Source organism: Myxine glutinosa, chromosome 1 (assembly GCF_964187855.1).
Source record: "Myxine glutinosa chromosome 1, kmMyxGlut1.1, whole genome shotgun sequence".
NCBI classification, from domain to species: domain Eukaryota; kingdom Metazoa; phylum Chordata; class Myxini; order Myxiniformes; family Myxinidae; genus Myxine; species Myxine glutinosa.
This window is the reverse complement of record NC_136261.1, coordinates 269,412,795-269,430,119: the sequence shown is the minus strand read 5'-3', so window position 1 is coordinate 269,430,119 and position 17,325 is coordinate 269,412,795. Positions and strand designations below refer to the sequence as shown.

Here is a 17,325-nt window from a genome sequence, read left to right as displayed (position 1 = left end):
ATTGTTTACCTCATTATATATACAGTATAGTTGTTATTGAATTCATTTTCTTCCGCCTTTGTTGTTCAGGAATAAACATGTTTGGTTTTATAAAAGCTACAAGGTCCTCGTGATTTTCAGCCCACATGCACGGGCATGATATCACCATCATTCGGAAGGTCTCCACAGGAATTCAAACCTTTCGGTACATTGCAGAATTTTAACCTCCCGCCGCAACATGCTCTACGTTAGTTGAGCCGTTGATGCAACTATACATACACACATTGGACGGACAGACAAACGCTGTTCCAGACGGCATTGCCCTATGGGATATGCTGTAAAATATGAGGGATCCTCGAGTCTTTTGGGTCCTCTGGTCTTCAGGTTCTTTGGAGTCTTAAAGGGTCTTCAAAGGTTTAAGGGGTCTCAACAGTCTAAAAGGTCAAAAGGTACATTCCAATCGTATGTAATTAAAAGACTACATAATTAATAGACAGGATGCCACTGAGTTCAACCAGTACGTTATTAATAGTTATATTGAAAAGTCACACAGCTGGAGAAGACAAAATTATCGGGTTGTTTCTTCAAACAATAAAAAAAATTCTGTGTGTTCGACTGTGCAACCGATCATGGTGAAATTTTAAACATGTATTTCTCTTGACAACTAGATAATTATTTTAAAGTTTCACATCGATGGATGGAGCGGTTCAAGAGAAATATATATTTTAAAGATTTTCATTCAATCCAATATGGCTGCCAGACCATGTGACCTATTAATTAATTTGTGGACACCATGGTATCCCCAAAGCATGGGGAAAATGTGTTTGAAGTTTCTACTCAACCTGTCCAGCTGCTCTGGAGGAGTTGGTTTTTAAAGGTTTATTCTTCAAAAAAATAATAGCTGCCAAACCATGTGACTTATGACGCTATGGCCGGGGAACTTTTTATTCATCATGGATAGGTGATCATGCTTGTAAAGTTTTGCCTTGATCCGTTCAGACTTTTTGGAGAAGAGGAGTTTTGAAGGGTTTTATGCTCAAAAAAATATGGCTGTCGAAACAAGTGACCGATGACGTCATAATTGTAATTCTCCCATACAATGTTTGCATAGATCATGCTCAAGAATTTTCATACTGATCGGATCAAGCGTTCTACTTGTCGATGTATGACATCATAATGAAGGCACCTATGACATCATCATTAACATATATTATTCCCCATGGGGAGTACTTTACAATCAGCCACCTTTCGATTTTCCCCAAAAATTGGTATCAAAACATTTACTTTGCAAGGTTACAAATTTGTAAAGCGGAGGTTTGTAAATCAGGATATTACTGTATAGAAGAAAAGAAAGAACCACCTTTCGAGGCCATTTTTCCCTGCAGAGCAGGGGTTGGCCTTTTTCGGGCACCATGGTCCCCTTTTTGAAGCAATGTTTTACGGCCGGATGCTCTTCCTGCCGCCAACCCTGTTAGTCGACTCTTGCGACACACAGGGAATTACCAGTGAACTGGTGCTCAATTTGCCGACCTCGGAAGGATGAACAGGCTGAGTCAACCCCCCTGGTGTTAATTCAGCGATCGACCGGGATTCGAACCCAGGATCCTAGGATCCTGAGCCGGCACCCTAACCACAAGCCAACACCAGGATATTACTGTATATACGTATATAATTATATACATACAAATACACACCAAATTGGTGGTTTTAAAAATCGACGAGGCTGGTTTACATGACGCTCAATTCAAATTACTGGATTTAAATTAATCACGAGTCTGCTGCATTCCCAAATGACGTTCATACTTGCGCTCCTGTTGGGCTCGCAGCCGTTGCTCCTCTTCTTCGGCTGTGCGCATAGCCCGAGCTACCGTCCGCTCCTTATCTGCTTCTGCCCGCTCTCTGCCGTACCGCACTGCACGCTCTGCACGATCCTAGAAATAGTGCACAGATGACCAAAAAACCCTCTTTGCTTTGTAAAAAAGATCATGCCTGAAAGAGCTTCACTTGAGTTCCCACTGTGGTTGAAAAACTTTTTCAACATTAGGGTGAGAAAATTTGTTGTATTTAGCATTCTACAACTGAACAAGCATCACATTGTTGTATACAAATAATACATAATACACAAGCAACTCATGATCGTGAGCAGGATCAACCATTGTCAACACCATCCCCATCATATAAAACTGCAACAAATTACTGTTAAATATCTTCTTTTCAAAAACAAAGCCTTAGAGAAATTTTGGTAAGATGTGCCATGAAATATACCAGGTGAAGTGCCCATTTACGGCGGGCAGTAGAAACAGGAAGTCCCCATAAACAACAAACATTCTCTTTCCGCTCATATAATGTTCTGTGATCATTGCATTATCTAACTAGAATGGCACTCCGTAGAGAGCATACCTCTGCCAGGCTGAACTGTTTACGTTTTGTATCCCCCTGATAGGCCAGATCTGGATCCGGACCTGAACCAAAATCGAATTGGCTTGTTTTTGTCGCCAAATCAACTCATCCACCTAATTTTGTCATTAGTCGTCCACAACTTTTTAAATATCAGGCTGAACATCGTTTTTGGCCATATCACTCATTCATGAAGAATCACTTATATATTAAAAAAATTATTGTATCCGGATCCGTATTTGGATCTTCACTAAAATCGAATTCTTCCTTGTAACACACAACCTGCCCACCAAGTTTTGTATGAATCCGTCCACAACTTTTTGAGATATTCTTGTATAGTTTTTAGCCCCTATCTCTCAATGGCTAAGAATCACTTCTAATTTTTTGGATCCAGATCCGGATCATCTTCAAAATCTAATAATTTTGTCCTCGTCACATGCCCAACCTCTACAAATTTCGTTGGAATCCGTCCACAACGTTTTGAGATATCCTGTTCGCAGACAGGCAGGGGTGAAAACAACCTACATCCACCTTCGGTGGGAGAGGTAATTAGATTTGAAATTAAATAATTTCCCAAAAAACGTCATGCTCTCATTTTAAGTTATGAAAAATGCAATCCCTGGAGTTTTGGCTACATACATACACCACAGCTCTATTATAGTACGACACACACACACACACACACACACACACACACACACACACACACACACACACACACACACACACACACACACACACACACACACACACACACACACACACACACACACCACCTGCTCTTTCCATGAAATAGACTGATTAGGTGAATCCAGGTGAAAGGTGTGAAAGGCTTACTGATTGCACCTGTTAAATGTACTTCAATCAGTGTAGACGAAGGGGAGGAGACAGGTTAAAGAAGGATGTTTAAACCTCGAGACGATTGAAACATGGATTGTGTATGTGTGCCTGTGCCATTCAGAGGGTGAATGGGCAAGACAAAATATTTAAATACCTTTGAACGGGGTATGGTAGTAGCTGTCAGGTCCAGAGGTTTTGAGTGCATCAAGAACTGCAACGCTGCTGGGATTTTCATGCTCAACAGTTTCCAGTGTGTATCAAAAATGGTCCACTATCCAAAGGACATACAGTCAACGGCAGGCCAGTGGACGAAAACGGCTCATTGATGAAATTGGCCAAAGGAGGCTGACACAAATTGTGCAGAGCAACAGATGGGCTACAGTTAGCCAACTGACAGTCCAGTACAACATTGGTGCCGGAAGACCCATAAGAGAATGCAGTTTTAATTCAATGGGGCATGGCAGCCGACGACCGAGTTACACTTCTTTCAGCAAAAAAACAAGAACCTGCGGTTGCAGTGGGGGGCTAAGGAATTTAAACACTGGACACTGGAGGACTGGAAAAACATTGCCTGGTCTGATGAATCCTGGTTCCTGTTTCACACTGATGGGAGGACTAAGGTATGGAGAAAACCACATGAGTACATGCATCCATCATGCCATGTGTCAACATTGCAGGCTGGTGGTGGTGTAAGGTGTGGGGTGTGTTTACATGGCCCACATTGGGCCCCTTGATAAAAGTGGAGCAACGTTTGAATGTCACAGGATATCTGAACATCAGTGCCAATCAGGTGCATCCCTTCATGGCAGTGTATCCATCTGCAAATGGATTTATTCAGCAGGATAATGCCCCAAGCCACAAGGCTCTAGGATTGTCCAGGAATGGTTCCACAAACATGATGGTGAATTCAGCTAACTGCAGTGGCCTGCCCAGTCACCAGATCTCAATCCAATTGAGTATCTGTGAGATGAGATAGAATGAGCTATTCGGAATAGAGATCCACTACCAACCAACTTGACAACTGTGGGAAGCATTGGAGTCAACATGGGCCAACATCCCTGTGGACTGCTTTTGACACCTTGTAGAGTCCATGCCCTGTCAAATTGAGGCTGTTATGAGGGCAAAAGGGGGTGCAACTCAATATTAGGAAGGTGTTCCTAATGGTTTGTCCACTGAAGTCTGTGTATGTATTTTATATATAAAATATATATATATACACACACGAGCCGAAAGCATCCGGCGTTGCCCGGGTTCTTTTTGAATGAATTTACGACTATAATTCAGCTTTTACTCACGGCCGTAGAAGATTGACTACTATAATTTACCTCTGCTTTTAATTGCGAAATGGGCCCAGCCTGGCCGAGGCGGCCTCGACCAGCCTCGCCACCTAGCCACCTAGCCTATAACCTTCCCGGGGCCCGTCCCGACATTTTTTGTTTCAGAGGTTTCCTCCTATCTTTCACCGTTCAGGAGATTAGCGCATGCAGACAAACAAAATCATATATATATATAGATTCCAACATCTATATATATATATAAATCTATATATATATATATATACAGACTTGGCATTTAATATGGAATATTTCTTTTGTGGGGGTGAACTTACTTTTCAAGATGACTTTGAACCAAAAGTTCATTGGAATTATGTTGAAATTATTCTAGATTTTGTTAGTGACCTTTAAAAGAAACAAAAACGACATTTGACATTTCGAAACAAATAAATTGATCCTTGAAAGTGATGTAAACTGATATCAAACTCAATTCACGGACAGTACTGTGTTAAACTTCTGTGCGTTTTCCAGAAGTATCTCTTTATTTTGCACATTAGCCAAAACATTTTTTTGACAAAAACAAAAGTTAAATTACGACTGGGATTACGGACAGTAAAATTACAGTTCAGTACTTCGTGTAACCCCCACGAGCATTCAGCAGAGCACGTACACGTCGAGGCATGCTGTTCACGAGATTTGCCAAGGTTTGGACAGGAATCGCTTGCCATGCAGTGACAATAGCCTGCTGCAATTCACGCACAGAGGTAGGCTGCTGGTCCAAGTTGTCGATTTGACGCGTTAATTCTGCCCACAAGTTCTCTATCGGATTCATATCCGGGGACACGGCAGGCCACTCCATATGCTCTACACCACGGTCAGCAAGAAAGTGTTGGATCATTCGAGCACGATGAGGCCGTGCATTGTCATCTTGGAAGACAAAGTTTCCTCGAAAGGCTGCACGAGCAAATGGAAGCAATGTTTCTTCCAGAATGACCCAGTACTTGAACTGGTTCAGGTTTCCATTCAGAACAACCAGGTGAGTTTTGCCCCCTGCATGAAAAGCAGCCCAAAAGGTCACCCCACCACCTCCAGCTTGGACTCTTGGCACTATACAATTTTCGTTGTGGGCTTCATGCACTTGTCTGCGCACTCGGACGCGGCCATCTTGACGATAGACCAGAAATATAGACTCGTCACTGAAGGTCACATGATTCCAGTGTCCTGGCTGCCATCGACGGTGCTCTCTGGCCCACTGCAATCGGCGCTGGCTGTGTTGTCTGGTCAGGCGTGGCTTTCTCAGGGGACACCTGGCATGATAGCCTGCTTGAACCAGTCATTGGTTGACTAGCCTTCTGGATACAGGCACATTTGTCAGTTGCTGCCACTCAGATCTAAGCCGATTAGCTGACTTGGTACGGCCATTGCAGACTAACCGGTGCAGCTGGCGATCATCTCTCCTTGTGGTTCTGCGTGGACGTCCTGGCCTCGGTATTGGAGTAGGGACACCCCTCTGAGCATTTCGTTTCAGGATCTTTGACACCTGACCTTGAGTGATGCCATACTGCCGAGCAATAGCACGCTATTTCATGCCAGAATTTCGTAAAGCCACCACTCCATGACAAACAGCATTGTCAAGTTGACGGACCATCTCCAGAGGAAGCGGCAATAACTTTTGTAGACGTGCAGCAGTTGTTTTCCACTAATACAGAACGCAACAACCCTTATATACCCAATTGTGAAGCCAATCGTCAAATGTACCTGTCCTTACATTTTGTCACGCCACCTGTGATATAATCCTGTTATTGACTTCTTGCTGCGAAAGACAATCAGTGACATGGTTCTTTCAACAAAGACATCATCGAAGGGTAAAAGAAACTCACCAGATTGATATACTGAGTTCAGAAAGTAAACCCAAGTCAAGAAAAAAAAAATTCCATATTAAATGCCAAGTCTGTGTGTATATATATATATATATATATATATATATATATATATATATATATATATATATATATATATATATATATATATATATATATATATATATATATATATATACACGAGATGAGGTGGAATGGTCGACCGATACTTTTCTGTTTCTGACAACTTCCATTCTCCTTTATCCTGTAGAGTCACCATTTTATTTTACATTAAACCACCAGACCTGAAAATAAAGAAAACCTTTTGAGTTTCTGTATCATATAAAACAAAGGGCATCATTTTATCATTTGTGGTACTAATTATGTTAACTAAAGTTGTCCATGTCTTTTTGGAACATCCTGAATATACATTATATAGGCAAAGTCTGCACCCCCTTTCAAAGTTTTCACCTTTTGTTGCCTTATAGCATGGAATTAAATTGTATTAAATCAGACTTTTTCCACCTTTATTTACACAACATAGCCAACAACTTCCAAGTGAAAAACAAATTGTACAAATTTAAAATTTTTTTATTGAAAATACAAATCTAGAATATCTTGCTTGGACCTGTGGTCCAAGGTCCACCCCCCTGAGTTAATACTTGGTGGAAGCACCTTTGACAGCAATTACCGCTGTAAGTATGTTGGGATACGTCTCTACCAACTTTGCACACCTTGATAGGGTAATATCTTCCCATTCTTCTGTACAAAACTGTACAAGCTCAGTCAAGTTGCGTGGGGAGCATTGGACAGAAATGTTCAAGTCATTTCACAGATTTTCGATTGGATTGAGGTCAGGGCTCTGATTGGGCCACTCAAGGACATTTATCTTTTTATTCCATAGCCACTCCAGTGTATCTTTGGCTGTGTGCTGCGGGTCGTTGTCGTGCTGAAAGGTGAACTTCCGTACCAATTTCAGCTTTCTTGCAGAGGGCAGCAGGTTTTCCTCTAGGATTTTTCTTTATTTTGCTCCATCCATTTTCCCTTCTATCATGAAAAGTGCCCGAGTCCCGGCTGAAGAGAAACACCCCCATAACATGATGCTGCCACCACCATGCTTCACAGTGTGGATGATGTTCTTTGTGTGATGTGCTGTGTTGGGTTTGCGCCAAACATAACGTTTTGCATTTTATGCCAAAATGTTTTGTCAGACCACAAAACTTTTTGCCACATGGCTTCAGAATGTCTGGAGTGTTTTTTTGCATTTCTCAAAGAGGACTCAAGGTGGGCTTTTTGAGTAATGGCTTCCTTCTTGCCACCCTACCATACAGGTCAGATTTGTGGAGTCCTTGGGATATTGTTGTCACATGCACACAGTGACCAGTCTTTCCCATAAAGATCTGTAGCTCTTTCAAAGTTGCCATTGGCCTCTTCATGGCCTATCTGATCAGTCTCCTCTTTGCTTGGTCATCCAGTTTTGAGGGACGGCCTGATCTAGGCAGGGTCTTGGTGGTACCATACACCTTTCCCTTCTTGATGATTGTCTAGACTGTGCTCCAAGGGATTTTCAAGGCCTTTGAAATATTTTTACAACTATCCCTTGATCTGTGCCTATATTTTAAAATTAACTTTCTGACATTTGTAGAATTTGTTTTTCATTTGGAAGTTGTGGGTTACAATGTGTAAATAAAGGTGTTAAACGGCTGGTTTAATGCAATTTCATTCCAGGCTACAAGGCAACAAAAGGTGAAAAATTTTAAAGGGGGTGTAGACTTTCTATAGGCACTGCATATATGTATAAATCTCCCTTCTCTTTTCTTGTCAATTCAATTCCTTGCTTATGTGCAACTGTTGTTTGACTGTTAATACATTGCCCTTTCACCCTGTTGCCACACACCTCTATGATCCTCGACATTGTAAAAAACAATGAGGAAAAATTGCAACTTTTCTTGTCATTCCTTTTAATTTAAAAGAAGGTGAGCGAGGACACCAACCACCCTCCTAAAAAAAAAAGTTTAATTAAATAGTCTTGTCATTCCTTTATTTGCTCTTATTTTTTGTCACATTTGCAAAGACTATTGTCAAAAGAAGAGCCTACTCCATGAAAGATACAATCAATCATATCGACAATAAATGATTGCACAAGCATAATGGCTTTGACAAGTCAAAGATCTTTGACTTTGAAAGTCATTCTATTGACTTTGAAAAGTCAAAGATTTGCTGCTTTGTGAAAGTGACTCGTAAAAATGTCAAACCTACAATCTGTTTAGGTTTGGCCTATGCTAAACAGCATTAAAAGTTTATTGCCTGCAGGTCAGAATGTCTCATTTCCTGCTTAACAAGGGTCAAAGCCATTAAATACAACTAAGAGCTCAAAGGTAAAGTGACAGATAAGTTAAAATAATTCTGCCACAAATGCATATTTGAGCATGGACGAATGCAAAGAGGCTGGCAATAATATCACGTTCCTGCTGAATTGTTGAGCCATGGTGGGCCGTGCCATGCCTTCCTATTTAACAGACAATATCCTCTCGGCACAATGAGTTTCTCTGTGGTTGAAGTTAAAACCTTACGGCTTTACTTCACCAAAGTGGAATCTATTCTCCTGGCTTTTATACTTCTTCCCACGTTCAAATTCCCCATTGGATTACAGTTCATATAATGTGAGCATTGTCCTGTCATGGAGATGGCATCTCTTTGTTGACGTTGGCAGTCTCTCTCTTTTGCAGTCGTCTACCTGAAGGTGGTTTCAGTGTTGCCCAAGCATCTAAATGCAAGTATTATAATGGATGGTTTGTCAATGCCTTTCCAGCAGTATATAGAGTTGTAATTTGGACCAGGGTGCTGGCACAACATGTCACCTACTCTGTTGAAAGACATTGTGGGATCTTTAACCTCCACCAACTCAAGCTTACAGAGAAGTCCAAAGCTTAACATCCATCTGAGGGAAGGTGCACTTTGTGAAGTGATGTCCTGCCTGCAAAGGACCAATCTGCCAGTTTCTAGTTGGGTCAGGAATCCAACACAGGTCAATTAGCTCAGAGGTAGTTACACTGCTTCTGTATCTTCCATGAAGATGACATTCAGATATGACTTCACTTCACCTTCTTGAACCTACATTTTTGGCTAAAAGGTGTCATTATTAATATCATGATGTGAGCAATTTGAAGATCGTAAAATCTAGTAATTATCAGCATTTAAAATATGACCTTTGTTATGAGAGCGAGGGAGAGCATGCAAGAGAGAGAATACATGCACACAATCTTTTGGTCCCCCAAAATTAATAAATGACAAAGCAAATGCACAAAACACCAATTAAGAAATTTGACAGCAGCACTAAGCAGTTTCCAACAATTTACCTGCAACACCCTGACTGATCATTGACAGTTTAACCACACCAGCATGAGCAAAAAGTTTAACACTCCAAATATGGCATTATGTTTCAGTGCAGTGGCCAACAAACCATAGCGATCTGCTTAAGAATCTTGTCACGGGCTGATTTTTCCTCGGCCTTCTCCTTTATTCTCTCTTCTAGCAGACGCTTTGTCCGATCTTCTTCATGCCGTCGTTTGAATGTGTGCACGTCTTTCCCCAGGCGCCGTCGCTCAATCTCTTTCATTTTCATCGTCTATTGCGAAATCGGCCACATCCACATCAGGAGAAAAGAAAAAGACCAAAACCCTTCACATGTTGAAACCCAACAAAAGTTGAAAATGGCATACAAGTTCACAATTCGGAATAATCGTTATTGTCAACTAATTCCAGCTTCAAAACAAAAATATAAATTGGAGACAGTGGGGTGTTCTTATTTTCCTTTTTAAAATCGACAATGTTCACTGTTGATAAAGGGCTCGACTGCAAGTCATTGGTGATAACCAAGCCTTATACATGCCTTGTAAGTCACGACTACAAAAGACGCAGAATTGTGAAAGAAGCATTTGATTTAAATTTGTGGGCTCAATATGATCAGCAGCAAGTGATTTGAATAATATTTTTGTAACATGCCGAACAAATTGCTTGAAGTGGCATGCATTAATTTAAGCATAACGAGGTAACGGAAATCGACTCCATAACATTGCTTATCGTTTTTTCTCACTCACACACCTGCAAACACCTCACACACCTGCTTTCATATACAGTGCATTCAGAAAGTATTCAGACCCCTTAACTTTTTTCACATTTTATTATGTTACAGCCTTATGCTGAAATCGTTTAAATTCATTTTTTCCCTCATCAATCTACACTCAATATCCCATAATGACAAAGAGAAAACAGGATTTTAGAAAATTTTGCAAATTTATTAAAAAGAAAAAACTGAAATATCACATTGACATAAGTATTCAGACCCTTTGCAATGACACTTGAAATTTAGCTCAGGTGCCTCCCATTTCTCTTGATCATCTTTGAGATGTTTCTGCACCTTCATTGGAGTCCACCTGTAGTAAATTCAATTAATTGGACATGATTTGGAAAGGCACACACCTGTCTATATAAGGTCTCACAGCTAACAATGCATATCAGAGCAAAAACCAAGCCACGAGGTCAAAGGAACTGCCTGCAGAGCTCAGAGACAGGATTGTGTCGAGGCACAGATCTAGGGAAGCCCACAAAAAAATCTCTGCTGCATTGAAGGTTCCCAAGAGCACAGTGGCCTCCATAATTCTTAAATGGAAGAAGTTTGGAACAACCAGGACTCTTTAGAGCTAGCCGCCCGGCCAAACTGAGCAATCGGGGGAGAAGGGCCTTGGTAAGAGAGGTGGGCAAGAACCCGATGGTCACTCTGGCTGAGCTCCAGAGATCCTGTGTGGAGATGAGAGAAACTTCCAGAAGGACAACCATCACTGCAACACCCAACCGATCTGGGCTTTATGGCAGAGTGGCCAGACGGAAGCCTCTCCTCAGTGAAAGACACATGAAAGCCCACAGAATCTTCTTTCTCACAGTCTGAGAGTCCTTTAGGTGCATTTTTGCAAACTCCAAGCAGGTTTTCATGTGTCTTTCACTGAGGAGAGGGTATGAATAGCAAAGGGTATGAATACTTATGTAAATGTGATATTTCAGTTTTTTCTTTTTAATAAATTTGCAAAAATTTCTAAATCCTGTTTTCTCTTTGTCATTATGGGGTATTGAGTGTAGATTGATGATGGAAAAAAATGATTCTAAACGATTTCAGCATAAGGCTGCAACCTAACAAAATGTGAAAAAAGTGAAGGGGTCTGAATACTTTCTGAATGCACTGTCCATCATCCTTCAAAACAAGTCAGTAAAGTCAAGAACAGAAAGCTTGTCCAATCGGGGTCATGATTACAAATGCACTTCTGCACCTCAACCCCCCTCTCTGATTACTGCCATACCATGTATTGAATTTGGAAACGTTTTTAATGTCTAAGCATTTTAGAGTTGTGCTCATTGGTTAACGTCGATCCGTTTTGACTTTTATATTTTGGTAAAATATTAATAAAGTGCTTATTCGGATGCTAGCACAATATAACATGTGCAAAGTGGTTGAGACGCTTCCTTTAATCAACGTGAGTGCAGACTCCATAGCACTTTCCAGAAGCAACAATACCTGATGATGGAAACTACAGATGGAGGTTAATACTGTGTTTTGTTGGAAAAAGCCACTTTCAGATGTGTAGTATCAAAAATAAGCATTCGTCAATAGTTATGAGTGTTTGGCAACTTGATGTTGTCTAATAAAACAAAGAACAGCCCGTTCTAGAATTGTCGAGTGAAATGGAAAAAAAAGGGATAAAACCAAAAGAGATGGTGTGGAAACACAACTTCGGTTTGTAGCAATGTACTTGACAAAAGCAACAATATAAATTAGATCCCACATTTGGCAAGGCAAAGCTTACCTTCCTGAACGACGTTATATCTCACTTATGTAACTTCAACTTTGCCGACACAGAACACAAAGATTTGCATCAGCATGAAAGTTGGATGGCATTTGATGGAAAACAGGATGTTTTTCTTTATCTTAAACCAGACTCAGAGGTGTAATGGTTAGAGCATCCACTCTGAGACCGAGAGGTCGGCGGCTCGAACCCTGGCCGAATCATACCAACGAATAAAAATGGTACATGCTGCTTCCTTGATTGACGCTCAGCATTTAAAAGGTTAGAGTCGAACAAATAACCATAAACAATGAGGTGCATGAAAAAGAAAAAGACTTCATAAAAGAATGTGAACACTTGGAAAAAACGTGATGTCAAAACATTACACAACAACAATGTAAGCTCTATACCAGACATTGGAGAAGTTCCAAACAGGTGATTCATTTTAAAGTGGACGCCAGTTAGGGTCATTCTGTGGACAAAAGTCTGGGTTGGAGTTCAATCAAATGTTCATAGGTCTACGCCCCTCCTCTACCCCCAACCCATGCATCAACACTTTGTACAAGATAAAAATGAGTTTTACAAAGTTGGTACATTAAGGCTAATGAGAGTTAGAACGGTTTGTTCACGAACATCAGTATAAAACAAACCAACTCAGGGACATGGTTTTAACCAGGTATAAGTCTTTATGCAGGTGAAATTGAAGGGCAAAAATAAATGCACTGCGAGGTTGAAAGTGGATTAAATGGCAGCTGAGCAATATTGCACAACATAATGAAGCATTTGAGTTCAGTTGTTTACAACTACAGGATGGGACATAAAAAAAAGGCTGAAAGGCAATTGAAGACCATAGAATTATAACCAGGCTAAGTCACATTTTTATAGATATTGAGTTAGTGACATTTTTACATAAAAGATGGCTCTCTCCATTGTCTAAAACCACTACCTGGGTGATATCTGCATCATGGCCCGAACTAGAACCGAGTAAATAGGTCAAAATACAGAATTACAGTCAGGCTAAGTCCACCTATATGACTTAGCCTGGTTGTAGTACTCGACACGAAGTGGGCACATGGCTCATACCTGTCAGCCATTTTGCTGAAGTCAGCTTAGCTCGTTTTTATGACCTGATACATTTCATAAAATATAAAGGTAAGCTTAAATAATATTTCCCAGCTCATACCTCATAAAAATGAGGTGTGGACAAGGCAATTTGAGCCCTGGGTCAAGTTTAATCCATACAAAAGGAAAGCAAATGAAGCAGCCAACAATCCACAACAAAAATATCCTGATGGGCATGTTCCTCTTAAGCTAGAAAAATATAATGATCTTCAGAAACTAGTGAATAAGAATATCATACCTCTAGAACATCAGGATTTCTACCGAAATCTGCCACATGTTGGACATGTGCACCGCATAAATGCCAACAATGATGAAAGTGACAGCGATGGTGACGATTACGAATACTGAATGAGGCCTTGTACTCCTGAACTACATGAATATAGACTAAACATTTAAACATGTTCATAATCTGAACATTTATAGTTTTCTGAACATTTAAAGTTGTCTGAACGTTTGTAGTTCTAAACATTTTTTTTTTTTTTTTTTTTTTTGTATACTGAATCGAGGCTCGTGAAAGAGCTGACATTTATTTCACAAACAAATCAACCAGACAAACAAAATATATAAAAAGAGGGAGCGGAAGACAAGAGAAGGGGAAGCACACAAACACTTGAGGGCACACAACATTTAAGAGCAGGGAGATGTGTGGGAAGGAGAGGGCTTGGGGGGAGGGGGGTGGCAGAAGTATCAAACACAAGGACACCAAGGACTTCCAGGACAGAAGTTGGTATTTCAAAAAAGTGGAATTGGGGTGAAATTAGCGGGGGTAGAAAAGATCAATGTTTTGGATGGGGGAAAAGAGATGGTGGTGAACAGCTATTTTAAAGACCTGGAGGGTGGAGTGGGATTGAAGAGAGTGAGGGAGTTTGTTCCAGAGGTGGGAGAAAAGAGGAATGAAGGAGTGAAGGTGAGCAGAGAGTCTTGATTTTGGCAGTTTAACCATAAGAGGGTTGCAGGCAGATGTTGTGCGACCTGTTAGGAATATTTGGGGGACAGAGCCCAGAGAGAGCTGGGGGAGCAAGGCCAGAGAGGAGTCGGTAGAAGACGGAAAGACCACCAACCTGCCTGCGGTGAGTGAGTGAGAGGCCCTTGGAGTTAGCTTCATCGCGGGAGATTCCAATGATTCTGAATGCTTTGGTTTCAACAGCGTGAAGACGAGCTAGGTGCGAGGCAGGTGCACCAGCCCAGAGGGGAGAGCAGTATTCCATTGAGCTGCGGATGAAAGCCTTGTATGTGGTGAGGAGCTCAGGTGTGCCAAGGAAGGACTTCGCACGACGGAGGATGCCCAGTCGGCGACTGGCTTTGGAGGCCAGATTTGAAATGTGGTTTTCCCAGGAAAGATCATGGCAGATAGTGAGACCCAAAAGCTTGAGTGACAGAACTTCTTGGAGAGGATTATTCAGAAAGTGGATGGGAGGGTTACTATAGTTTTCTGAACATTTAAAGTTGTCTGAATGTTTGTAGTTCTGAACATTTATAGTTTTCTGAACATTTATAGTTTTCTGAACGTTGGTCAAATAGTTACACTTTTATTGAATAAATCACTCATGATAAAATTACCGGTATATTTCTGTTCCTTGTGCTCTTTTAAACATTTACTAAGCAACGCCCACTTGTGTCAATATTACAAATGGGCCAAGTCCATTGTGACTTAGCTGGTTATAATATTAGCCATATTGGGATGTTGGAGTTTTGCCCTATTTTTACCCCATAGGAGTGATGAAAACATACATAACTATTTGATGGAACCTTTTGGTGATGCAGGAATGAAACAAATATGATCACTTAAACGTAAGTGAGCAATATAAACATAAAAATATTTTTCACGTTTTTCTCAAAATGACTAAACTGTGACATAGCCTGGTTATAATTATATGGTCTGCAATTGTAACTCGACACAAGTAACAATAAATATATATATGAATGATCGTTTTAAGGCCATTTTCCCCGCTAGAGCGGGGGTTAGCCTTGCGGGCCCCATGACAATCATGGTTCCCTGTTTGAGGCAATGTTTTTATGGCCGGATGCCCTTCCTGACGGCAACCCTTGGTCACGCTCTTACGATGCGCAGGGATACGGTGTACCTATTCTAAACCGGGGTACACACCGGGATCATTCATCCCAGCAAGCTGGTACTCAATTTGCCGACCTCAGAAGGATGACAGGCTGAGTCAACCCCCCTGGTATTAATTCAGCGATCGACCGGGATTCGAACCCAGGATCCTAGGATCCCAAGCCAGTACACTAACCGCTAAGCCAACACCAGGGTTATAAAGGGACAAATATAAAATAATATTTTAAAGTGAAACATTTGTACAATCCTTAAGTTTAAACACTTAAACCTCAATATACCCTCCTCTCTGTTCTATGCAGCAACAGGTTACGCATCACTTTCTGAAGATTGTCTTGGAAAACTCCCAAGATAATCTGAATAACTGCATCTTTTAAATCAGCAATTGTGGTTCTTTTTAACCGAAACACTCCTTTCAACTCGTCTCAATAAAAAAATAATCCAGTAGTGACAAGTCAGGGGATCAGGGCGCCACAGGAATTCAGTTCTGTGACTGACAAGGCAATTAGGATTTATTTTCCCCTCAACCAAGCGAGGCGTTCATTAGAGGTGTGGGATGTGGCTCCATCTTGTTGAAACTACAAATTTTCATTATTTCTCACCCTGTTCTATAGCTAAGTCTTCAGCATGTTAAGATAATGATCCGATGTAACAGTTACTGCCATTTCAATGGTAAGGTCTTCAACAAAATAGGTAACGTAGATTCATAATGAACTAAATCCACACCAAACGGTGATTTCTGGAGAGTGAAGTGATGCTTTTTTATGTTCTTGGAACTTTTCCAATCCGTAAAGTCTGCAATTCTGTTTATTCATCATCCCATTAATGTAAATATAGCATTCATAAGAGAAAATAATGTCATCGATACTGAGGTCTTCATTTCCCAGTGCTTCAGAAAAGCGGTTACAAAATTCAAACGGTCTTATAACCACCTTTAGAGGCCATTTTTCCCCGCAAAGCGGGGGTTGGCCTTTTTCGGGAACCGTGGTTGTTGTTGTTTTTTGGTCCCCTTTTTGAAGCAATGCTTTACGGCCGGATGCCCTTCCTGACGCCAACCCTTTTTGCCGCCTTTAACGACAAACAGGGAATTACCAGTGAACTGGTACTCAATTAGCCGACCTTGGAAGGATGACAGGCTGAGTCAACCCCCCTGGCGTTAATTCAGCGATCGACCGGGATTCGAATCCAGGATCCTAGGATCCTAAGCCGGCACCCTAGCCGCTAGCCCAACACCAGGGTTGGGTGCGGTCTTCTATGATCAGGTCTTCAGTATCGATGACAGTGTCGATGATCAGTATCGATGACAACACAGGTGCGGTCTTCTATGATCATTTTCATCAAGTCCTTGGAAAAGCTGAATTTTCTAAGGAAAAACTCCAATTTCTTCATACACTGTTTGTTACACGATGTGCAACCGATTCCTCTTTCATCTGAGAGTTGGTGTGTTGATTTCCGTGGACTTGTCTCCATTTGTTGTCGGACAGTTTAATAGCCTGGGACACCTGCACTCATGCAGACACGCATTTGCCACCACGCGTTTCCCGGACACGTAGGCACGCTGTCCTGAGCATCCCTTATTTGCGCTTTGGAGTAATTCACTATCATTCATCCTTCACCCAAATACCTTTATTATTTTGCAAGTTGGTACACGAGATGCAGGAAATTTTCTCTACACTCTCTTCGGTGACTTTGTTTGAATGTACGCGTCATAAAGATGTGCTGCTTTAAATATTAAATGAATAAAAATTGAAATTTGTTCACGATATCACTAAAATTACATTTAAAAATTGTTGCCCTTATTGTAAAAGATAAATTACATTGTATTAACCTTTTGAATGTTACTGCAGTAGACATTGAATATAATCAACCCAATGCAACAAGCTGCGAAAAATCCTCCGGCTGTGTAGTGTCTTGCTATTTGAATGAATCAGTGAATGCTTTCATGA

At 41.0% G+C, this 17,325-nt stretch overlaps 1 protein-coding gene across 1 annotated transcript in view; it reads right to left on the bottom strand.

Annotated features, from left to right (window-relative positions):
• Positions 1 to 17,325, bottom strand: part of UBXN4 (UBX domain protein 4) — a 41,151-nt gene that overhangs the window by 9,488 nt on the left and 14,338 nt on the right. The window contains exons 8-9 of the mRNA XM_068131648.2: positions 9,813 to 9,977; positions 1,783 to 1,910 (exon numbers count right to left, since the gene is read on the bottom strand). Coding sequence (XP_067987749.2) covers positions 1,783 to 1,910; positions 9,813 to 9,977 — 293 coding nt within the window. The remainder of the gene's footprint in view (positions 1 to 1,782; positions 1,911 to 9,812; positions 9,978 to 17,325) is intronic.